At 43.8% G+C, this 24,306-nt stretch overlaps 1 protein-coding gene across 2 annotated transcripts in view; it reads left to right on the forward strand.

Moving 5' to 3' along the window:
- The window catches only part of dock8 (dedicator of cytokinesis 8), a 45,005-nt gene that overhangs the window by 4,889 nt on the left and 15,810 nt on the right, over nt 1–24,306 (forward strand). Inside the window, exons 2-30 of one of the 2 annotated variants that reach the window (XM_037482113.2) lie at nt 2,102–2,201; nt 5,948–6,123; nt 6,468–6,539; nt 7,162–7,270; nt 9,671–9,880; nt 10,446–10,531; nt 11,026–11,092; nt 14,146–14,295; nt 14,544–14,624; nt 14,763–14,925; nt 15,020–15,156; nt 15,353–15,446; nt 15,858–16,020; nt 16,743–16,860; nt 17,160–17,230; nt 17,412–17,556; nt 17,780–17,881; nt 18,051–18,146; nt 18,400–18,634; nt 18,879–19,043; nt 19,156–19,331; nt 19,680–19,772; nt 20,605–20,700; nt 21,255–21,404; nt 21,678–21,791; nt 21,923–22,078; nt 22,404–22,543; nt 22,775–22,938; nt 23,685–23,836. In XM_037482113.2, the coding sequence (XP_037338010.2) occupies nt 2,102–2,201; nt 5,948–6,123; nt 6,468–6,539; nt 7,162–7,270; nt 9,671–9,880; nt 10,446–10,531; nt 11,026–11,092; nt 14,146–14,295; nt 14,544–14,624; nt 14,763–14,925; nt 15,020–15,156; nt 15,353–15,446; nt 15,858–16,020; nt 16,743–16,860; nt 17,160–17,230; nt 17,412–17,556; nt 17,780–17,881; nt 18,051–18,146; nt 18,400–18,634; nt 18,879–19,043; nt 19,156–19,331; nt 19,680–19,772; nt 20,605–20,700; nt 21,255–21,404; nt 21,678–21,791; nt 21,923–22,078; nt 22,404–22,543; nt 22,775–22,938; nt 23,685–23,836 (3,781 nt within the window). Of the gene's footprint in view, nt 1–2,101; nt 2,202–3,783; nt 3,878–5,947; nt 6,124–6,467; nt 6,540–7,161; nt 7,271–9,670; nt 9,881–10,445; nt 10,532–11,025; nt 11,093–14,145; nt 14,296–14,543; nt 14,625–14,762; nt 14,926–15,019; nt 15,157–15,352; nt 15,447–15,857; nt 16,021–16,742; nt 16,861–17,159; nt 17,231–17,411; nt 17,557–17,779; nt 17,882–18,050; nt 18,147–18,399; nt 18,635–18,878; nt 19,044–19,155; nt 19,332–19,679; nt 19,773–20,604; nt 20,701–21,254; nt 21,405–21,677; nt 21,792–21,922; nt 22,079–22,403; nt 22,544–22,774; nt 22,939–23,684; nt 23,837–24,306 lie in introns of those variants that run through there. The other variant, XM_037482114.2, reaches the window with a different exon arrangement.

A 24,306-nucleotide genomic window follows, 5' to 3' on the forward strand; every position in this document is an offset into this window, starting at 1 on the left:
AGTTTTACATTGCCTTGGGTACAATCTCAACACGCCCATCCGCCCTCGAGCGAGGAGAGGCTCTCTTGTTCGCGTCGGGGTCAAGGTACTCGGCAGCATAGCCTCTTGTGCGTCAGAGTGAAACCAAAAAGCGGACCAAGCGGCAGTTGTCTGAGGCAGGGCTCGTAAACCTGCGGCCTGTCGGGTACCCGCTCGAGTGAGGCCCTGCCGTACGCCGTCTCTCGTGTCGACCTGAGGCTTTAGGAAGTTTTAGTTTCTCAACTACAGCCCCTTTTTTTTTTTTTTTAAGCTCCACAGACTCGTGTGTTTGACCCGGTGCATTACAGGGAGCTGCGCTTGACGAGAAATGTTGTTGTTGTTGTTGTTGTTGATGTGCAAGGCTGCCGGCAATGATGCACCACGTGTGTTGTTCCAATGATCCTGCCTCGGTGTTTGCACTGAGCGGCCTTTAGGTGTTTGCGCAGGAAGTACCTGCCACGCCACCTCGTTCCATGTCTGCTCAGTGAGTCATGTCGGGGTGTAGTGTTCGGTGTGGCGAGGACAACGTGCAGAAGGTCAACAGGCACACGAGCTGCAGTTGCATAACGCAACCCTTGTTGCAAGTGCTGAAAGAGTTAAGCCACTGGCCAACACACCTGTGTGTGTGTGTTCATTGTGGAAATCGGCATGCTTATATGTGATGTAATATGTTTTTTGTTTTCATGATTTCCTGATTTAAAGACCATGTTTTTCTTTTCAGTGGACGTGTAATTGGCAGTGGAGCAGCCACACGTGGACTTTGCTCTTTGTGTCACTTTGTGTACTGCTCTCCCACCCATGCTTTAATCGCTCCTGGTATGCAGTTATTGCATTGACTCAGCATGTTTTGCGATCGACAGAAGGGGGGCGGGAGGGGGGGTCATGGCAAAAAGCATTATGAGCCCAATGTGCACGGATCACAGACTCGAATAGGGAGCGAGGTGCTCATCAGTCTGCCCCTCCTCTGAGTGATCGATACAAAGCAGCTTTTATTCCTGGAAAGCGAGCGGCTCCGGGTTGATCTGTTGGTCGTGATCGGTGTTTTTACATGTTTGCATCAAGCTCCCAGACTTTTGAACGTGCCCCGTGAGTCTGCAGCCTCGGTGGAGTCCGACCTGCTGGCAGTCCCCCGTCGGTTATTGGTTTGTGTTGGTAATTAGTAACAGGGCTGTCTTAACAATGGCCCGTGGGGACTCGATCAACCCATGAGGTTTGCCACAGGGGGAGCAGTCGGGAATGTGACCCATTTACTCAAGTCTTCGCCCTCTAATTCTCCCCCGTGTGGCAATATCCCAGCAAACTGTTTTTGACACTCGCACGAACAGAAAGGCGAGTGAGCGTGAGCGATTTCTTTTAAAACACAACGCGCAAATAGACCCCACATAGTAAACACAAGCGCGCGCACACACACGCACACGCACGCACACGCACGCATGTGCACACAAAACCTGGCCTTTCATCGCCGAACCGTGTGGAATAAAGCGCTCTTTGTGCGGTTTTGAAGGGCTCAAATGATCTGGTATATTAATTGCAAAGGAGTAGACGGTGCGTGGAGATGAAATGTGGCCAACAAATTGGAACACTTGCTTTGTTATTGCCCTCCTGTGTTCCGTTGTGGGCGACTACAGGCAAGGCGCACACACACACACACACACACACACACACACACACACACCATCCCCAATAGCCAAATACATTTGAATACCCCTCCATTCCTGCGTCATGTTGATTTTCTGCCCAGATTGACACTTAAATCACAGCCTCACAAAGCCTTCACCCAGCCAGCAGGGGATGCGTCTCTGTACAGCGCAAACAGTCGTTTGAATGGGATCTCTGCGACCCCCCCCCCCCCCCCATTTCAACCTAATCTGAGAAGGAACAATGGTGATATTGCTGCTGCACCTCTCATTAAGACGCTCCGTGTTCATGCATGTTGGTCAAACAGCTAGATATTTTAACGTTTTAAAAATAAGAAAATCCAGTAGCCCACAAATGCGATATGTAACTGCTGGTGTTGTCACTAGTATCCGCTGCCTGCTGTGCATAAAAGTGTCTGAATTTTCGGTGTGTTTTTGTTGTACAGGCACTCTTCTGCAGAGATCAGACGACACTTCAGTGGGACCCAGGGCTCTCAACACAGCCGAACCAGCTCCAACGCTTCGGCCTCGGTGTGCCTCAATGTGGTGAGCGCCCCTCTAAGACAACGCGCATGGCTTTTTAAAATGGATTCGTTCAGCTCCGAGTCACATAATCCCAGTTATGTTCATTTCATGATTCACAGCTACCTAGATTAAAAAAAAAAGTCCACTTCGCTGTCATATAGTGCAAGTTACTTTTGCAAAAACATCCTTCCGCATTTCTACCACAGAGCTGAGATCATTTTGAGGAATATTTCTTCCTCTTACGGTAGATGAAATGAGGACTTAGTCCCGGTTTAACACTCTTTAAAAAAAATACTGGGACACTGCCTGTAACCCACAACTTCTTAAGTTTCTGCAGAAAATGATATAATGAATACGGGTAGAAGGTTTGCCTCTTTAGTTGAAGCCTATTAGACAGTTGCTGAGTGATTCTCTCTCTCTCTCTTTCAAGCCGACAGAGTGATGCACAGTAATCCTTAGCAGGGATTTGTTCCCACTCCGCTCCCAGTCGCTCAGCGGTACCCTCTGAACTTCTGTCTCTGCCTCCCAGATTCAACCATTTTTCTGTCAGTCTTCCTGCCTTTCTTTTCTAGTCCTTTTCCCCCCCCCTCCCACCCCCCTATACATTTCTTCTCTCTCTCCACCGCCCTGCATCTCCCTCACTTTGAGTTTTCCAAAGGGCTCAGGCGCTAAGTCTCCTACCATGTGTGTGTGTGTGTGTGTGCGCGTGGCCAACTGAGCCGAGGGCCCTTCCAGATACTTAGCCAGCGGTGATCCTTGAGCTCGTTGGCTGCCGGGGGTTTTGAGGAGGAGCACCGGAAACCTGTCCGTCCCGCCCCGGGCCCTCTGCATGCAACGCGGGTTAATCTCTAACCTGCTCGGGATGTGGGTCAGCGCCTTGGCTACCGACGGACACTGGTCGGGGCCTGCTGACCTCGCGGCTTACGCTGGCGATTCTTTAATATGGCCGGATTTGGGAACGCCGGAGAGCGGTTTTAATAACATAATCCCATGATAGTTTCCCATTATTCAGCTGTCTCGTCTGGCAGGCGGGTGAGGGAGAGATGTTGGTTGAGAGGAGGAGGCGGGGCGGGGCGGAGGAGTGGAGGATGACTTGTCGATTATCATGATTCTCCTTCTGGTTTACTCTTCTGCTATTTTTATGCCCTAAATTTGAGGAATGTTGATTAACCGGTGTCGTCGGTTTCATAAGCAAATTGCATGTGTGCATAAGCAACATCCATGTGTGTGTGTGTGTGTGTGTGTGTGCATGTGTGTGTGTCTGTAGTTTCTGTTCCCGTCTGTTGAAACCTGGGTTGATGGAGGGACGCCTCGCTTGATGTCACTTCCTCTAATGCCTTGCGGTTTCCCCCTCCTTCAGCTCTAAACGGCAAGACAAACCTACACAAAGTTTTGACAGCAATTTGAGGCTCAGCTTCTGCTTGAAGCTTTAAACACCTCTTCCTCTTTTTTGTGATTCCCTCCCAGACCTCCTGGAGTTGTTGGTTTCTAGGAAAATGAGAATCGATTCCAAAAGGATCCGTGCTCTGCGCTGGGGTTTAGTTTTAGCTGAAAGTATTGAGCGTCGGTAGTTGCGCGCACACACACACACACACACACACTCACACACACACACACAGTGGAAGGTTCCCGTTTCCGCACAGGGGCCATTTTGTTCGCTTCCTTTTTCATGATTCGTTTTTTGCGATTTGCTCACGGTAAGTTTCTAATCTGCTAACGCACGCGGCTGCTGTTTGGAGACACTTGAGATTATCGATTAACTTGATTGATTGACTTAAATGTTGTTGTTGAGGTCAAACGGGGCAGTTTTTGTCACGAATACTTTACATGTCTTTTTTCCCTCCTTGCTCGTCTTCGCCGATGCAGATTGAGAACACTGGCGTTTTTAAAGTTATTGTCTTCAACTAACTGGATGATCCAATTGTGATAGTGGAGATGGATTTTAAGTCGAGTGGACCTTGTTTTATTATTTATCGTTGCATTTGTCTGCACAGGATTGTAACGGTTGTACATAGTTCTTTTCCTGCAAGGAAGCGTTGCAATCTCAATTCTCAGAAAAATACAGTGGTCGCAAAGGCACCATTTAAAATGAATAGTAACCGGAAAGAAGCTAGTGCCTCTGTTGTTTCTCACGAGCGACTCTCGCTGATCAGAGGCATGAATAGATTTGCATTCATTGGTTTTGGTTGGCCTCCATACGAGGGAAGAAAAAGAGGCCATGCGCCGATGATTGTTTGAACTCTGCACGCATGGAGAAGACGCTGTTGAAGATCACGCCTCCTCTTGAGAAAGAGCAGGGGGAGCTTCGTGTGCCTATTGTAGACCCCATCATTCAGCATGGTAATGATACCGTTTTTCCATCTGGCCGTCATGCACCTTCTTACTTATACTTACCCATGTAGCAGAGACAAATATCCCTCGAGGGCAGTTGATGTGCAAAAACATGTCTGTAGGCAAATGGAATTTGCTCTGCTTTTGAGCACTGCAGTGACTCGCCTTGTTGCTTCAGTTACAGCTACCTGTCTGTCAGAGGGAAGCCTGTCCCGGTCATACACTCCATCTTGCCCTCTCTCTCTGTACACACAACGTCAGTCTTTCACAAACAACCTGTTTGCCGTGCAAATGTTTCCTGTGTGGGGACGGTTTGCACCCTAAAGACCACACGTCCATTCTTTTTTTACGTTAAGGGATGTTTTCTTTTTGAAAAATCGACATTTATTGACGGTTCAGGAGTCTTTCGGTATGATATTGTGACGCAAGTTCCATTCCAAGCTTTTGCCTGATTCAGCTCGACGGTGTGTGCCGACTGTGCTCAGGTTGGAGTTGTGCCCAGTTTGCACACACCTGCTCCATGACGGCTCCCAGCTCGTACTACTGGAGCCGGCTGGGTGTTATTTCTGTCAATTGTGGGGTTTTTTTTTGCCCTTTGAGTTCTCTCTACTGATGAAACGTGTGTCTGTTCTTCCCCTTTGAGGGCCAGCGGGAGTCCGTCTCATTGTGTGCATTGAGGTTTTCAACAATATCTTCTGATTCCAAGAGCCCAATGGAAATTTCAGCCCGTTTGCACTGTACATGAAAGTGAATACAGCTTTGCCTTTGATCTGTTGGAGATCTGGAGGTGGATGAGAGTTTTAGTCTAAAAATAGGTTTACAGAAAAAAATATCCTTGCTGTCATATACAGACCGTTTTTTCCAGTTCCTATTTTAGTTTGTACTCCACCCCTAGTCCCACTACAGGTATGAGGTAAAAATAGTCACGATTTAACTTGTCTGGTGCCTCCAGCACTTCTCTGTACTATATGGACTGTACAGACTAATCAATCCCCTCATAGCTTTTCATAAATACTATTTACTGTTTTATTTCTAATTCATGCTGGTTAACCCTTATAGGACGTATTGTACAATTGGTTAGTATCTTTTGAAATTAATTCTCTTGACATCTTTTATATTTTTCACTTTGGTTTCCATTTAATCAATTACCTATTTATGTTTTTCCTATACCTTTTGTTGTTATGTAATAATGCAAAAACAATGATAAGATTTCACCCAGAATAAAAATAGGTCAGAATAAGTGATTAGTGACATTCAAAAAGAAGGATAAGGCTAAATTTGTTGTTACTTAACAACACTGCTTATTCTTTGGTTGGTGCAATTTGCTTTCTGTCTAAACCACGTCTCTCACTTATCTCATTTATGTGATTTGATATGATTTCCTGGCACACAGTTAGCATTGACTCTCTTGTACCCTCCCTCCGTCCCTTCTGCAGCCTCCGTCGTATGAAGCGGTGGAGCCCTTGGACCTGGAGGAATTCTTGGTGTCACAGTTAAGAAGTGGAGACTCGGCTGTGATGCAGGAACTCGGGGACTTCCCCGATGATGACCTGAAGGTGGAGCAGGTGGAGAAGGAGTGTCGCACTGTTAGACACTCTGTCCCCGAAGATGGGTGAGTCACGGGGATTTTGATAATCCATCCTCTCTTGACTATAAAAAAGCCTCCCTGAAGGTAAAATGGAATGCTTTTAAATAGTGAAAAGAAATTCAAAACAGAGTAAGTAGCAGATATTATTCTTTTGTAATTCCTTCAATGTTGTCAGTCTAACTCTTATTTGTCCCGATACATGCAATCTAAACTCATTCAGAGCATTCACTTGTGGTTCACCCTGACCGTGAAGTACAGATTAAGATTAAGGAGGAATGTAAGGTTTCCAGTTGTCTGCGAATGTTTGCAATGCTTGTGGGTGCTACAATGTGCGTCGTCTCATCCTCCTCATGCTCATCCTTTTGTAGACTGGAGTTGGATTCACATGTGAGAGACTGCGTGAAGAGTTACATTCAGCCGTGGCTTTTGGTCTCAAGAAGGTAAACCACCTCCCACAGAAACACACGGCTACAATTCTTCGGACTCGCACTGCAGTAGGGCTGAGGTTGGCCGATGTCGTCACACGGATATTTTGACAGATACCTCAAAGCGACAAAACTGAATCTTCTGTGTCGGCGATTTAGAAATGGTGAACTAGAAATACTCCCAAGCTGCAGTATTCCAACAAAGGAGCCTACAAATACCAGCAGAAATGCCCTCTGTGGTTCTTAGCCGTCGGAGAAGTTGCACGTGCCTTTGAAATGGGGGGAAAAGGAGATCGTAGCTCTCTCGGGCCCCCTATCTGAGACTCACTCACACCATGTTGCATAAAGCTTCTGGGTTTTTTACCTGAACTGTTATCATCATTGGAAGTTCAGAGCTGTGTCCGTTGACTTGTACAGTGCCAGTCAAAAGTTTGGACACATACTATATGTTATTTATTTGTAGATTCTTATAGTAGCCCCATTTTGCTTTGATGGCATCCTTTCAATCACCTTCATGATGTATTCACCTGGAATGGATTTCAATTAATAGGTGTAAAGAGTTAATTTGTGTCATTTGTGTTGTTAATGTGTTTGAGAACATCAACCATCAATGTCGTGTGTGTGCGTGTGCGTGTAGGTGCCAGGGCGATGGCTGGAGTGCATACTCAGAGAGGGAAGGACTACACAAACTTCTTCGGAAGCAGACCTTTGAGTCCGACGTCGAACCAGACAACACGCGGAAGCCGGTAAGAAAAACACGACACCGTCAGACCATTTGGTACCCAGTAAAGAGACGAACTTGCCTGATTCAGAACGGTTTCTCCAAAGCGGGTCGTGTGCAGTGCAGCCCCTGCCCACCCACTAAAGAGGGGAAGAAGTGAACAAGTGTTCCTGTCCTTAACGATACTTAAGACCTGTCTCCTACACGTGCTGCTGTTGATTTATCACCACATTCTACAGTACACTTGCATCCTTTTCATAGGCCCCATTAAAGTAGTGTAAATACACCAGTCATGACACACTGTAATTTGTTTTAACTTTATACATTTCAAGAGACTACATGTAAAAGGAATAATAGGACATTTTGGGAGAATACACATGTTTGCATTCTGAGAAAGACGTTATAACGCCCTGACAAGTGACTATGAAATGTGAGTGAGGAGTAGGCGATGGGGTCGGGCGGGCTTTCATAGTGCTCACAACAGTGTTTTTTTTATTCCTATCCCTCTTTTCCCTGCAGCAGCTCTTTCAAGTTTGCTCTGCCCGGGCTTGGGCGGAGCTAAACCTGAATATTATTCATTCACATCTCTTGTAACCCATGTGTTGTAGCTCGACCCGCGAGGAGCTGCAAGTTTTTCAAATTGCCTGCGTCTGTCTGCGTGCCTCATTCTTTTACTTCCATCACGGTTCTCTGCCTCGGTAGTCGACTCGCATTATTACGAGCCAAGTTCCCATCCTCCCCTCCCTCCCATCTCTCCAGCTCTTTTGTCTCAGAAAGGCCCCATCCCTAGCTCCCAGCATCAGGCAGTCCCAGCCAATCCAAGTCCCAGTCAGCGTCACCCCCCTAGCCATCCCTCTCCACCAGCCACACCCCCCCCCCCCCCCACCCCTCCAAAATCACCCCATTCTTGGCAATCCTGGTTAATCACCCCAACCAAAGGGCCCTTATTACTGCCACAGGCTTCCCACGAGCTGCCTGCCAAAAAGGGAGTCAGGGAGGGGGAAGAGGCTGAGAGGACGCACTGTTGTGACGGTCCCTTGGAGCCCCGACAGGCTGAAGCTTCGACAAGGCGGAAGCTCGGTCCGTCCTTGCCAGTGGTTTGAGAGCCGGGACGTGAGAGTCATGGGTGATGGGAATGAAAGAGACAAGAAGGACGTAGAATGGGAGCAGTGAGGTTATGCAGTGCCCTGTAGCTGAGTCTGACTAATTGCACATGGGGCCACTTCCAGCCAGAGAGAGTGCTGAGGCTCCAATCAGCCTACGATAGCACACTTTAATGGTAATTTATTTCTAAAGGGGAATTAAAGGTTCTTCCCACCTCTGGATATGTTAAATATCTCTTGAGATGTTATTTTGTCTTCAAGCCACATGCTTAAAAAATGTATGTGTTGCCCTCCTTTGGGTTGGTTGGTTTATGTTAATATATGAGATTGAATATTTTTGTGGAAGGGGCTTGGGTTTGGTGGTATGTATCAATACATTGACACTCACCCAATGTACAAATTCAGTCTATTCCAAACATCGCAGCAGAAAAACAGGAGTGGAGCTCTCAGAAGCCAAAGAGCAACATAAATATTTTATATAACAGAAGACATCTTTTGTGCATTCCCCTTACTTGAAGGCGTCTGAGAGCTACATCTACATATCGCACTGCTATTTTTTTTTTTCAACCCGTCTGTGTTGTTGCTGTCAGGCCATTTATATGTAAAAAGACAAGCTGCATCTTGCAAGCTTCTTTTCAGTTTTCTATTGTTTCCGTGGGTCAGTAAGTCTCTTCGCTTCCAGCATTTGGCGGTCAGCCTGCTGGGAGGTCTGATTACTGAGGTTGATCAGCTAATGTACAATGCACTTGGATTTCAGCGTTATCATTGGACTTGTGTCACTTCACTCTCTGTATACACTGTATATAGTTATATAGTAAGTATTGTGCGTGCTCTATATTGATTAATCCTTGATCAGACAGTCATTGTCTCCCATCCCAATACAGGAACGGTCTAGACCGCGTTGATGCTTGTTAACAAGGAGGCTGCGTTTCCAATGTTGTTGGCGGCTCATAAAATGCTGTGGAAATATTCAGTGGTTGATTCTTTCGTTACACATTTTAGTTTTGGTCAATTTTGCGATGAGGCAATAATTTAATGAGGTTGTCGCCTATTGATGTCTTTTTTCCTATCTACTCAAACCCATAAATAATGGTTTAAATGGAGGGAATTTTTTTTGTTTTTTGTCCAAATATACATGAATCTAGTATGTATCCTTATCCTGCACCCAGTGTTGTTTATATCTCTCTACACAACATCCCTTTTACCCCTTAATTTCATTTTTTTTTTTTCTCCTCCCGCTCACATTTCATTGCCCAAATATTTTTTTCTCTGTCCTCCCCCACCCCCAACCCCTGACCCTCTCCTTATGTCTTTGCCCCCAGGTCAAGTCTCCAACACTAGAGGGGCTGAGTAATGACTCTGGCCGCACACTGACGTCCTCCGACTTTAACTTGCGGTGTTTGACCCCGGACCAAAGGGTGGAGGGCCTGCTGGCCTTCAGCAGCCACGAGGAGCTGGACCGCATCAACCAGGAGGCCCGTCATGGGAACAGACACCCGGAGCTGTTTGCTCTCTACCCACCGGCGGACGAGGTGAGATACAAGGAGAGTTAATACTCTTGATGAAGTGGATGCATGCTCATTGGTCCATCACTGTTTGGGAGGAATACGCACCAAGAGGCCGACAGATGTGAGTGTCAGTACAACAAGTTATTCAAGTCCTGCAACTCCTCTCCTATATGATGCTTTAGTCCCCAAATGGGATAGGAGGTGTCTCTGGTTTCTTTATATACAGTCAATCATTATCTTTGGCACATGCAGACAAGTCGATAGATCCACTATCATATTTTTAAGATAATACTTAATTGTCTGATTAGACAAATCAAGCTAATTTGAGGCATCCCATCGATCCCTGAGAAATTTTTATTTTTTGACTTTCTGACATTTTATCTACTAAATGATCAACAAGAAAGTGTCTTTAGATTTTTCTATTATGACATGCACTTACACCTCTTCCCCTGCTTTGTTCCTTATATAAGTGGACAACAAAATTACAAAATTCCCACCATGAACACATCTAGTTTAACATCCTAAATATAACAACTTCTCAATTTAGTGTTTGCATTGTTTGAAAACGTTCTCTGCTGTTGTGCTCCAGGAAGACGCAGTGGAGATTCGGCCCATCCCCGACTGCCCCAAAGAACACACTGGAGACCGCATCCTGGTCCGATGCCAGGCCATCAAGTATGTCATACATTTTCATAAGTTAGTAGGAGAGGCGGATTTAAACAGCTGACCTAAGTGGGACAAGGAACCAACAGTTAGCGATGTTAAAGAGACATTTTGCTAAACATTTAACATACAGTACATTCTTGTCTGTCACATGTGATCGTGATTCAAAGTTTGAGTGGTTGTTTCAAAAATGCAGAAATCCCCTTCCCTCCCTCCCTTCCTCTCTCTCTCAGGGATTTTCTTTGTGTATCAATTATACTCAGTCACTCCGCATTTCACCCTTGTTCTCCCTCATTCTTCTTGCATCCTAAAGTCACCCCTCCCATCTTTTAAACCTCAGTTCAAACCTGTTGTCACTTACTGTGCTACATTTTATACAACCAGTATCTTGGTGACTGATCAAAGTAAAATGAACTCCCAGTGGCACTAAAGTTGAGTACGTTAAATACATGTCTCACTTCTTTTGTTCAACGAGTCATGTCCTTTTCCTCTCCTTTGCTTCATAGGTTTGAGATCGACATTGAGCCAATATTTGCCACTATGGCCTTGTATGACCTGAAAGAGAAGAAAAAGGTAAGAACATTTTGCTTCACAGAAGTCCTTGTCATTTCTGATGTTGATCTAAAGCATGTCGTGACTTAGTTCCTTTAAACCTGTGTAACATGTTCATCTGGCTCCATACCATACAGGGTTGGGATAAAATTAGGATCCACTTACAGTACAATAACCCCGCGGTAAATGCTAGTTTGCAGAGGCTCATTTTGTGTGTTTGTTGTGGAGACGGTCATTGTTTGGCCTACCTGGGACCAGAGGTCCTGTGTTCTCTATAATCTTTAACTTGCAGTGGTAGTGTAGTACTACTACTAGTAGAAGTTATAGTAATACAGTCCATTTACTAAAGAATAAAATGTGAACTGTCCGTCAGTGTTGGTTTATTTGTTGAAATCGCTCAAATCCTGGAGACACATTTGAGAAATGGAGAAAACATTGTCAACAGAGTTTGACGCTTGACGGGAAGTTAATGACTTTGAATAGAACCCCAAAAATGGCATCAAACTGTGATCTTGTTGACTGTGTTTCCGCCCGTGTTTTACGGTAGCTGTTGCATGCTGGGAGGTCTGGTATTTTCTTTTGGCAGTCCGCATTGAGGGATCAGTGTAATCTACAAGGTATTACGCCTTATCATCTTATAATATTTATGGCCCTGTGAGTCGTGGTGTTTTGGTTCTACAACTAATAATACTGCGCCCTATTTTTCCAGTCACCCATTTTGAGCCGCGGCCGTTTGCATGTTTTCTGTGGGTTTACACGGTTGGATGGTTTTTGGGGTGAGGGGACTGAAGGATTTATGTGGTTCTTAAGTGCTTGTGGATCTCTAAGATGCGAATGGGTTTTAGCCACTGGCCTTGTCCTCTTCTCGGCTTCTTTCCGCCAATCTGCGCGATGGACGGCTTTAAAGATGGTCCTGGGAGCCGTTGAATGCCCCATATTTTTGAAAATGGACTTCATATAAGCCGGTCTCGGGACAACACAAGCAGGATAAGCTTTCCACCGTATGGACATGTTTGCCAAAAATATCAGAGCAGTGTACATGAATGTTTTCGGTTCTGTTTCCCTGGAACGTCCATGCATAAGGGCAGCGCTGAAGTGTTGCATCGTCATTTCGCTTAAGATGAATAATCTGATCGAGTGTTTCGCTGAAGTGTGTCCCTGAGGAGGGTTTTTTTTTCTCCACATCCTGCTTGTTACATTGAGCAGAGAAAGATCCTGACTGTTAAATAGCTATGAAGTGTGTCTCTGTCTTGAGTGAAGGAGAAACCGCCGAGCCTGTTTTATCGCAGTCAGAATTGTATCAGAGTAAATGGGTCAACGGCAAAGGCCTGTATCCAACTCCTCCGTGCACTGCTTTCCTTTTCTCTGGCACCTCTGTAATATTTGATTTGTCTCTTTTGTCTTTTTTTTCCCCTCTGTTTTTCTGCTTCCCTTACTTTTGTCTCTATCTCGTGGGGATCGCGCCGCTCTGTTTGCATATTGAATCTTTTTTGTTGTTTCACATCTGTGGAATGTGCAGCAGATGTTCATATAATTCCAAATAATACTTTAGTTACTAACCATGCCTCTTTGCTCCATCAGCCAAGGTACAGACACAGGATTTGACCCAACAAGGGAGCCTGTTTATGGTTTTTGGATCAATGGATAAAAAGAATATTCTAGAGATGGTATGCAAACAGAGAAATATTTCGTCACAGTTGAAAGGGTTGCGAAATGTCCGCTTCTCTCTGGGTTGGTATTTAGTAACCTTCCTCCCGCTTACTCTCCTACAAGACCAGACGATGCCAGTTCTACTGGACTGTGACAGCAGTGCGACCACATAGCGAGCGATCGGAACTTATTCACTGACGCGGCCTCCTCGGGAAGCAGAATAGACTGCAGATAACTGCAGATCCCATTCACCTGCTGATTTGCTTTGAAAAGTTGTTAAAGGGGTCTCACGGCACCCAACACCTTTCAACACAGTAGCTAAATTGACAACATTTGAGGGGTCATGAGTGTGTCAGTTTAGAAAATGCATCAGTCTGTCAAATAGCCTGACGTGTCTGACAAACGCGTCATGGTAAAATGGGCTATTACATTCCTTGTTTCTCATTTAAAAGGAGACGTCATTAGAATTGCATCTGAACACTTTGCACTTTGTCCAGATTCATGAGGATATGAAGCATGATGCGCTGTTTAAGTCAGCTGGCTTTGATTATTGAGGGAGCCATTTCTGGGATTCCAAGAAGTCATGTGTCAGTATGAGGCGGACGCCTCCACAGCAGGCTTTGGAGAATTCTCACTCTTGCGGCAAGCGTGCCTCGTGTTGACGTGACCCGGGGGTCATTTCCGTCACAAATCCTACGCTGGAGTTTGGCTTTCTGACTTGTCAGACCGCCGTTGGCCAAATGAATGTATTTATTTTACTGAGAATACTTTGCAGAGTCTGAAATCCGATCCCAGTTACCGTTTTGAGGATTCCAGTTAACGACAGACGCAGGTTTGGCTGACCTAGCCGTCTGCTTTGGTGTGGTCAGTATAACGGCGGTCCTCTGGGACGGCAGAATGAAGCAGAGTGTTTCATGGCTTTCCAGTAAAAAGCATCACATGACACTCGCCAGGCCGGACCATGACATATGGCTGTGTTCCTAGCCCAAGGTCGATAGAGAGGAGAGTAGAGGACTATGTAAAGCCCTGTAGGCCGGATCTAACTGTCTAGTTTCATACAGTAAAGAAAAGATCACTCCCTAATTGCACACATTACTTCACTGTTTTCATCTTCAATTTTCACGGTGCTGGAAATGTTTTTTAAAATGTGTACAAAAACAAATGGATGAATTATACGTGCAATGTTTCAATCCCATTTAATAAATTGGGGTTGATGACTATCAATAAAAATCCCAAACAGATGGTATTCCAGGATCAGTGTCTACAAGCTTTTTCTAAACTTGTTTGTGTAATCTTTATTTTTGTAAAATATTATGCCTCAGAGGGAACTGCATTTGTTTTATGTCCTGATTATGGTGTCCGTAAAATATCTTCTTAACAAAATCCTTAATGGGGTGAAGAGTAAAACTTGCGTCTCCCTTCAGATATCCGAGAACTTCTACTTCGATCTGAACTCGGAACATTTGAAAAACATCTTGAAGCCTCACACTCCACACGTGGACCAGTCGACACTGGCCAGATCTGCGATCTTCTCCATCACCTACCCTTCCCCAGATATCTACCTGGTCATCAAGGTAAAAATGAAATCCATAGCCATCATTAACATATCCTACATTCAACAGTGTGTAGCAGATGTAAAAGGATCCTCCTATTTTAACCCTGGCTTTAAATATCTCAGTCCTTTTCCCAGAATTGGTTTTATATACCCTGTAATTCAGTTGAATGCTTCCTTTTATATGTCTGGCTCGTCAATATATGACTTGTGTATTTGGATCATTCTGAGCTGCTCTAATGGCCCATTGACTTCTTGTGTGTTTTTTAGATTGAAAAGGTTCTCCAGCAGGGAGAGATTGGTGACTGTGCTGACCCCTACATGACACTGAGGGAATGTGAATCTGTAAAGGTAATTAAACAGTCAAACCACCAACCCATTAAAGCACATTTTACTTCATCATGCATCAACGCCTGTCGTTGTTATATTCCTAAATTCTAAGCGGCTTCATATTTCCTTCATTCAAAAATCGTTTTGCTCCTTTTTCAGAACAAGGACAAGCTGGAGAAACTGCGAGGTCAGGCGGAGACTTTCTGCCAGAGGCTCGGTCGCTATCGCATGCCATTTGCCTGGGCAACCGTGAACATCATGGAGGTCATCTCCACTGCCACGATGGAGCGCGACGTCACCGACTCAGACAGCCTGAAAGGGGGTGTGTGCTTGTGTGTTTGTCCTAATGAGTGGGACGCCTATGGTGTGCATTTCCATGGATTGTTTATAAGCGTGTGTGTATTTATTTTTCCCAGGTAAATCCAGCAGCATTGAGCGCAGGGCGCAGTTTCCCAGGAGGAATTCTGAACGTTACAATACCCTTGATGATCAATTTTGTAACGTGTCTGCCTTCAAACCTGCCACCATCACTATCAGCACCATCTTTAAACAGGTCAGAACGCTACTTACGCACATAGAGGCAATTATTTATTTATTAAGATACAACATGCTTTTTGATGAAACATTCGGTGGGTGGGGGGGGGTGTAAAATAAGTTTCTACCTTAATGACGTCACTGTAAAAACATTGTCTGATATTGTGTATGTATTTAATGTGTGTGTGTGTGTGTTTGTTTGTTGTTTTTGTCAGGAGGGAGATCGTTTGAGTGATGAGGATTTGCTCAAGTTTTTGTCTGAAATCAAGAAAACCTCCACTCCCCAGAGAAGAGTGAAGACCATATCAGGTCAGCTCTCTCATCAAATCCACACACATACTCCGATTTTTATTTTCATTAACTGAGAGATTACATTTACATTATGGGAATTAGGTTCATCAGCTGTCTTTCAGATCATTGAGGAGATTGATTCCAGTCTTGTGTCCAACTGTTATGAAGCTAGCGCCAGTGGCCGGTTAGCTTAGCATTGCACTGTAAAAAGACTAAGTTTGCAGTTTGCTTGCTGTTTCCCCCTGTTTCTGGTCTTTATGCTAAGCTACGCTAACCGCAGGCTGCCTGTAGCTTGTAGCTACATGCATACAGGAGATAGAGTTTGTTGTCATTTTTTTTATTTTTATGTATATTGATATGGCAGATAATTCAAGTGAGATGACGGGATATAATACACATGCAGAAATTGACTGATCTTGTGTATTGTAGGTTCCATAAAACTGGACATGTCTCCAATCCATGACACGCCACTGGCATGTTTGTCCACTGAGCTCATCCCGCTGATACCGGTGGCTGAGAAAAACATTCGGCCAATCAAGGAAGTGCTCGAGTTCCCATCCAGTGAAGTGTTCGTCCCTCACAACATTTACAGGTGGGTTGGAAGGCATGATGTAACACGGCTTGGTCCCACACTGCTTTAGGCGCTGCTTCATCTTTTATATATTATTACCACAGATACACACGCTTCATACATTTTCCTTGTCAGTGAAGTGATACAGTTTCAACAAACAGGCTTAAATACAAATACCTTTTTTTTAAAAACAGCCACAGAGGTGTAAACAAGTTCCACTCACTGACGGTCTGAAAGACCAGAGGCAACATGAACCCTCATGCTGTTCTCATCACCTGAGAGCTGACACCGCTTTGCTCTTTCTAGTACTGCTTCTATTTTAGGACTTTCCATCCAGGATGTAAAAGGGCCTTGTAGTGGCAACAAAAAGGTGGCAGGTTGTGTGAGCACAGGTTTAAACAACACACAACTCTGAAATACTTTTGCATGTAACAAAACACAAGTAGCGTTGTGTGTGTTCCCTGCACGCATATTATACACTTACATTCTCTCAACATTCGTTCAGAGGTGTCTTCGGTATTTCCCTGTATTCCAGGTTTCAACAGATTAAAAAAAACAAAGGTCACGGTGAATTATTGTTTCTCTGGATTTTTGTCGTGACCAAGATTTTGCTGCTCAGATGCTTCCATCTAGTGATGTGTATTGGAACTGCTTAATTTCATATATAGAAAGGCTTTTCATTCTCATGAATTTATTAAACAGGAGGCGTCCATGGCACTTTTTCTCTCCTTGTGTCAATACAGGAACCTGCTCTACGTCTACCCCCAGAGGCTAAACTTTGTCAACAGGCTTACATCAGCGAGAAACATCAGCATCAAAATGCAGTTCAAGAGCGGCGAGGACCCGGCCTGCTCTTTGCCTGTGAGTGCTGCTGTGTTTAATCTCACACCACTGGCATTGATTTATCCTGATGGTTCCACTGGATTGGCTCATGAAATTGTGTGCATTCTGTAATTTAATTAATATAAAAATAATAACTAAATAAAAGGAAAGGTTCACAGTTGTTCCTGTCAGTCTGAACACAATAATCATTCATTATGGAGAGCTTTCCTAGTTGTAATTATTATTCTTTTCATCCAGATCATTACGTGATTACTTCCTAATGCAAGTAATTGTGAACAAATTCCTGTGTTTTCTTTTTGTCCCCCATCAATTCTCAGGTCATTTTTGGGAAATCAAGTGGCCCAGAATTTTTACAAGAGGTCTACACCGCAGTTACCTACCATAACAAGCAAGTGCACATTATCCTGTTTGTGAGAGCTTCTTTTTGAAGTATATAGAGTCTTTTTTAACTTTGTCCTATTCTTTTCTTCCTGACTCGCTGTCACACTCGTGGTGGTTTCCCCCTCCACCCTCCGCCGTCTTTATTTGGCTTCCTCTATAACTCCTTGTTCATTTGGATTTATCCTCAGGTCCCCAGACTTTTATGAGGAAGTGAAGCTGGCTCTTCCAGCACGTCTTACAGAGAGACATCACTTGCTCTTCACCTTCTACCACATCAGCTGCCAGCAGAAACAGAACCAGAGTGGCAGCTGTGAGACGCTCATTGGATACTCGGTGAGATTTTGTCCATATTTCTAAATGCACCCACAAAGAATGGTGCTGGCATGCTGATATTAGCGGTAACCTCAAAGTACTGCTGGATGGGATGATTGTCCCCAGACTCATAAAATTCGACGCTGTAGCAAATGAACTAATTTAATTCAACCATCAGAAGATGAACCTGCATTTATTCATATTAAAGTGGACTCTGCTTACAAACTATTTTGTTCTTATGTAGTGGCTGCCCATAGTGAATAATGACAGACTGCAGACGGGTCAGTTTTGTCTGCCCATTGCCTTGGAGCGACTACCTGTCAACTATTCACTGCACACGCCTGAGGTAAACGCACCCATTTAACATTGATGTAGACGTTTTAGACATATGTTCTTCATGTCAACATCTTGCTTGTGTATGTCAAGTATTCGTTAATGTTTATTGGCATATTAAAGACTGAGTACAGACATGGAGGAGAGTAAATAGTTACATTTCCTGTGTCTCTGCTGTGTAGAAACTTCCTCTCCAGTCTCCTCCGGTCAAGTGGATGGAGGGTCACAAAGGGATTTTTAACCTCGAGCTCCAAGCTGTTTCATCAGTACACACACAGGTAAGGAGTGGTTGCACACAACAACACATTAACTGTTTTTTTTCTCTTTCAATTTTAGTCTATCCTGCACAGACTTAGTCCAAACATACAAACACCATACTGTGCACACGTAAGCTATCCATCCTGAGGCATCACTGACATACAGTCTTTTCACACTTGTTTCTTGGTTGGTTTCTGTGATTTACCCTATTTTATCTCTCTGCTTCCCCACCAAAGTACCAAACTGCAACAAATCATTTTTTTTCTGTACCAGGACAACCACCTGGAGCGTTTCTTCACCCTCTGTCATGCCCTGGAAGGTGGCGCAACATTTCCTCTACGAGTCAGGGAGGAGAAGATTCCAGAGAACAAGCTGGAGCATGAGCTGAAGCTCAGCATCATCTCCCTGCCCTCCTCCAGATTAGAGCCTCTGGTCCTCTTCCTCCATCTGGTGCTTGATAAACTCTTCACCCTCATCATGCAGCCCATGGTCATTGCTGGCCAGACTGGTGAGGATTTAGCTTATTTATTAAGCGTTGCTCCAGCTTCTACTGCTCCTCTGTTTTTCTGATATGGTCACCCTTGGACTCCTATTGGGCTTTATTCAATTTATTTTCAGCATTTTCTTATTGTTGGCTCAATATTAGAAATAGATAGTACATACACAAATTCATCTTCTGTCGATCATAGTAACATTTTGGATATTATTGATCTAACATTTTTGGGTGCATGTTTTATGTCCGTGTCCCACAGCCAATCTAGCCCAGATAGCCTTCGAATCAGTGGTGTCTATAGTCAACAGTCTTCATAACAGTCAGGAGCTGATCAGGGACCAGCTGGGTAGGAACAGCCTCTTGGCGACCTACCTTTACTGGGTGTTTCGTCTGCCTGATCCCCCCCGAGACATGCAGAATTCAGGTACTGAATTAACTACTTTTGAATACTAACCTACTTACCTTTTTTTTCCCCCTTTTTATATATTTTGGTGATTTTTTAATTTTTTTTTGTCTGCCCGTCAACCTGTGTTCAGATTCAGGCAGCATACCATCTGCCGAGAGCCGTTACAGTACCATGGGTCGGGCCACGGCAGCCACAGTCGGCTCTATGCTTCTCCATTCCAGAATCCGCAGCAGCAGCAACCCCGACATCCCCGCTCCACACACCTCTGCTGAAGATGCTGAGGTCAAAAGCATCCTCTGTGCCCAGGTACGGGAGTCTTCATTTTTCGGGGTGTTTGAAACAACTGAAAAAGGCTCCTAAAAATGATCCATGAAATTAGCATTGACTTAAAAAGTGTGTGACATAAATTTTAACAGTTTTCACTAAAAAGTCCATATTTTACCAGGCCAATGCACGTTTTATTCATTTGACAAACTGTGCGCACACACAGTGCAGTGCAGTATGTAAATATCCCAGCAGGCACATCCACACAAAACATGTCATTTGCTATTCATCCCCACAGCACATTAGGTATTCTATTAGGCCACAAGAAGCCCACTCTAATGAATGCATCCATCAGGTTTAATGTGATGGAAACTGTGTTTCTGTCTTCAGGGCCACAACAACCCAGGCAGCCGCATGTCCACCATTGTGGACTTAAACAACCACCAGAACTCCACAGGAAGCACCAGGCCCTCCAACAGGAAGGTAAAAAGGTTCTCCCATTTAACTTTTTACCACCATCATGACTTGTTAGTTAATACATGAATATAGTTCAGAGCAACTTGATGACTGATTTTTGCATTATTGAATATTAATTAATATATTCGGTCTAACTGAGACGTATTTAAATTTGTGAGTTATACAATCATATGTTTGCAGTGCTGCACAGTGAGATGTCCTAAAATGAGGAACTGTGGCAACGTTTGCAAAGAATGCCATCAGTCAATTTATCTCTAAAGAAATGTAATGTTTAATGTGTTTTTAATAAAGCATAGAACACTTCTACTGTAGTTTAATATAGCCAAGTTATAGCAGAGACCCGATGAAGTCCAGATTTATTAAGTATTTTAAATGAACAAAGGCTTTTCTTCTAATTATGTTTGTAGCAAATGTAGTTTAAACGGTTCTTAAATGCTGCTTAAAATCATATTCATTCTTTTACAGTGTGGATAGACTGTATGAACCTTGACATCATTAAATTAAATAATGGTATCTATAGCATAACCATATTTGTTGAATAATTCTTCTTCTTACTGCTAGCATTATGTATTGAACAACACTTTGAGCTTAAACATCCTACAGCACAGCTTAATCTAAAGAGAAAGTTCCCTGTGGTTACCACACGGTGGGAGTGTGACACTGAGAACCGCTGGAATAACGTTGACCATTTTTTCCCGTTCAAAGCTCAACAACTATTTCAAATTTGATTCATATTGATATTTGGATGATACTTGTTGAGTGTCGGTTTTACTGTTTTATGTCATTATTACCAAAGAGAGGTCGTTTTTGACCTGTGTTTGTACTTTCCGTTTTGCAGCAGTTTCATGAAGAGTTGGCCCTGCAGATGGTCGTCAGCACCGGCGTCTGCAGAGAGAACGCCTACAAATATGCCTGGTTCTTCTTTGAGCTGCTGGTCAGTGTGCTTTCAAAAAAACATCACACAGAGTGTTTTTTTTTAATTAGTACACAGCTCGAAGACAAACAGTGTTAAGCTGTATGTGGAGCATTTAAAGTATTCTCTCAAAACAACACAAGACCTCAAGGCCACACATCTAAAAATATGAATTTGGTTTTATTTTGTGGGGAACAAAGGTCTCTTTTTGAAAATCACTCTAGTTAGTAATTTATCAAGTGTCTCGACGATTTATCACCCATTTGGAGTTTTGGAAGTGTATCATCACTCACAGTCACACTCCCTTCAGTTAATTTCAGGTTTATTTCTACAACCACTTCACTAAATTCACTCGCTTTCATTTAGAAAAAGCATCTTTTTTAATTTAATGAAGAATGAGATAATGATAGACATGATGATAGATATTCAAGGATCACTTAGGTTAGCTTGGGTTAACGTCAGGTTACCTGAAGAATTCTTGAATTGAATGCACATTCATCACTCTTGCTCTAAATAACTATGCACTTCCATGGTTTTCTGTTTCTGAAGATTTTGATGCATGGTTTCTCTAACAGGTGAAAAGCATGGCTCAGCACGTGTCTCTTCTCGAGAAGGACAGTGTCCCCCGGAGGGGCCGCTTCTCTGACCGGTTCAAAGATGACATCACCACAATTGTCTCAGTGGTGACGGCTGAGATTGGGACCATCCTTGTCAAGCAGCATAAGGTGAGGCATGTGATTGGGATGATGATGTGGCAGTATGTTTTGCTCATCTATTTTCCAGTCAGTCAGATTTAAAACTCTGCATCCCCGTTTCTTCTGTTCTCCTGATCTTTGGCAGAAGCCGTTTCACCCTCATGTTGCCACTGTCCTCCAACTAAGAGGGAGCTTGATTAATTATACTTGCTTCTGTGGTACCAAATGTCTGCTTTCACTGCCAGATGCCTGGCAAGATCCGCTAGGTGCAGCTTACGAATAGTTGACCTTTGTCGTTTTTAGGAAGCGGAGCAAGCGGAGAAAATCAACATCAGCCTGGCCTTCTTCCTCTATGACCTGCTGTCTCTCATGGACCGTGGATTTGTCTTTCAGCTGGTTAAAAACTACTGCAACCAGGTAGAATAAACCAAAAACATTTCAGTGTGTGTCTAAAGATATGTGCATTAAGGGAATTATTTGATGTCAAATTCTAAAAGAGACAGTCAGATAATACAGAATAGTTTTGTAAACCTCTATTTGACATACAGATGTCAGCTAAGAGTGTGTCGATGCCAACGTTGATCAGCATGCGTCTGGAGTTCCTGCGAATCCTGTGCAGTCACGAGCACTACCTCAACCTGAGTCTCTTCTTCAGCAGCCCTGGCTCTGCTCCAGCCTCACCGTGTCCATCCATCTCCTCGCAGGTTGGCCCCCTCGTTATTCAGACTTTTAGGTCAATGTTTCATCATTATCATGCGTTGCAGGTCAATTAAATAAAGGTCCCATTGCCTTTTATGTCTTTGATCGAAGAGAAAACATCTAGACAAGTACAAATAAAAGGGCCTCGGAGGAGAATTACAAAGGGGAGTTGGGGAAGTCATTCAATGAAGCAGATTTGTTGGGATTCAGTTTAAAATGAATTGTTTAAAAAAAGTGCTTTATTTTGCATTAGGGAAGAATTGTCGCCATGTTACGTTCCCGCGCTTCTCTATTTTGTCCGTCACTGCTTCATTTCCTCTCTCCATTCAGACCTCCAGCTCGTGTAGTTTCCAGGAGCAGCAGAGAATCTTGGGGCTGTTTGAGCTTTCTCAGGAATTCAAGCAGCAGCACTACCTCACCGGTCTGCTGCTCACAGAGCTCAGTGCCGCCCTAGACATGGAGTCAGAGGGGTATTAAAAGTCTTTATGTCCTTATTGCCTTGTTTTTCCAAAGCTATTCTGTCTGATTTCTTTCGAGGCACAAATTACAACATCTAAACGTACCAAAGAATGTAAATAACAGCTTATGTGCTTGAATTCTATATATATATATATATATATATATATATATATATATATATATATATATGTGTATATATACTTGTGGTCACTGGTGGATTCAATGAAACTTTGTATTTACAGGGGAAAAGTCCAGAGAAAGGCCATCAATGCCATCTCCAGCCTGCTATGTTCCCATGATCTCGACCATCGTTGTATTAAACCGGAGGTCAGAGCCAAGGTGGCTGCTCTCTACCTCTCCTTGGTGGGAATCATCATCGACTCCACCAACTATCTGGACTTTACTGGTATATGCACATGCACACACACACACAAGTGATTTCTAGTGTAATGGTGATATGGTCATTTGTGACTTTTGGTGTTGTGAACATCTGTTTTACTCAACACCGATTGTGAAATCATCGAACAGGACATTTATTAAATGCTTGCAAGTGTGGCGCAGAGTTGAAACGCATACCATTCATGATGCAAGGCTACTCTTCCCTTGGCTTTGATTTCTATAGTCTAAGGTGCCCCCTTTTTCCGAGGAGGGGTTGCTGAATCCGTTTTCAGTGGTCCCTTCCACATCACGCAGAGAGAGAGCATTGTCGTCTACGATTGAAGGAGATGGAAAAGAACACCTAGTTGACTTGAGCAGCTCTACATTGGTCACCAGGGAAAGATAGCATTGCCATTCATGATTAGAAAGATGGGAGAGAACACTTGTTTACACCTAAACAATACACTTTGTAAAATGACGTCCTGGGATACTGTCCTGATCCTGAACACACCATGTCCCAGTTCAAGAGGTGACAGACCTTCTGTCCACTCACTCTGAACCTTATTTGAATTTTCCCAACAACATCTTTTTTACTGTTTGTTGTGTATTGTGTTGTGGTATGAACTAGTTGATCCAGTATGTGCCTAATTCCTTTTGAACTGTGGTAAAGACTTTATAGCGGCATAAGTTCTTCACAGTAAACGCTGTGATTTAAATCCGGTTTGCTCCAGCCCGCTCTTCTCATGCATGTGTGACCCCTGTTGTTCTCCGTAGTTTCTGACACGCGCGGTGGGAAAAACAAGACTGGCGGAACGGAGGATGACCTTGAAAATGTCCCCCCTATCAATCAGTCTGTTGCCATGGCGATTGCCGGAAACCCCTTCAACACACTGGGACGAAATGCACTCGTCTCCATGGCATCCATGGTAAAATTCTTAAATAAATCTCTGATGATAAATTGATAACTTATTTAATTTAACTTTTTATTATTTTCAAAAAGTGTGTGTGATTGTGTCTGAGTATTCTAACTCGTAACCGGTGAGCTACACTGGGGTAGATTGATTGGCTGTCAGAGTCACATATACACTTCATCCATCCTGAAAAATCACACACACACACACACACACACACATCTGCGGGAGATGGTTTATGGGAAGCCATCGCCATCATAAGTGAACAGGGCCGTCCTCCTTGACAAACACATCCATCAAGTGTAGCTACAGCAACAACACAGGCACTAAAACTGAACGCTGCCATTCTCTCTGTCTCTTGCTCTGCTTCTCTCCAGGAGATCTATCGGTCCTTTGTAGGTTATTACATGAAGTGCTGTTGTGGGAAAAAACAGTTTTTTTCACAACTGAGCCATTGGCCTGGTATCCATCAAAAATCCAAACAT

The sequence above is a fragment of the Pungitius pungitius genome, chromosome 5, assembly GCF_949316345.1.
Source record: "Pungitius pungitius chromosome 5, fPunPun2.1, whole genome shotgun sequence".
Lineage (NCBI taxonomy): Eukaryota > Metazoa > Chordata > Actinopteri > Perciformes > Gasterosteidae > Pungitius > Pungitius pungitius.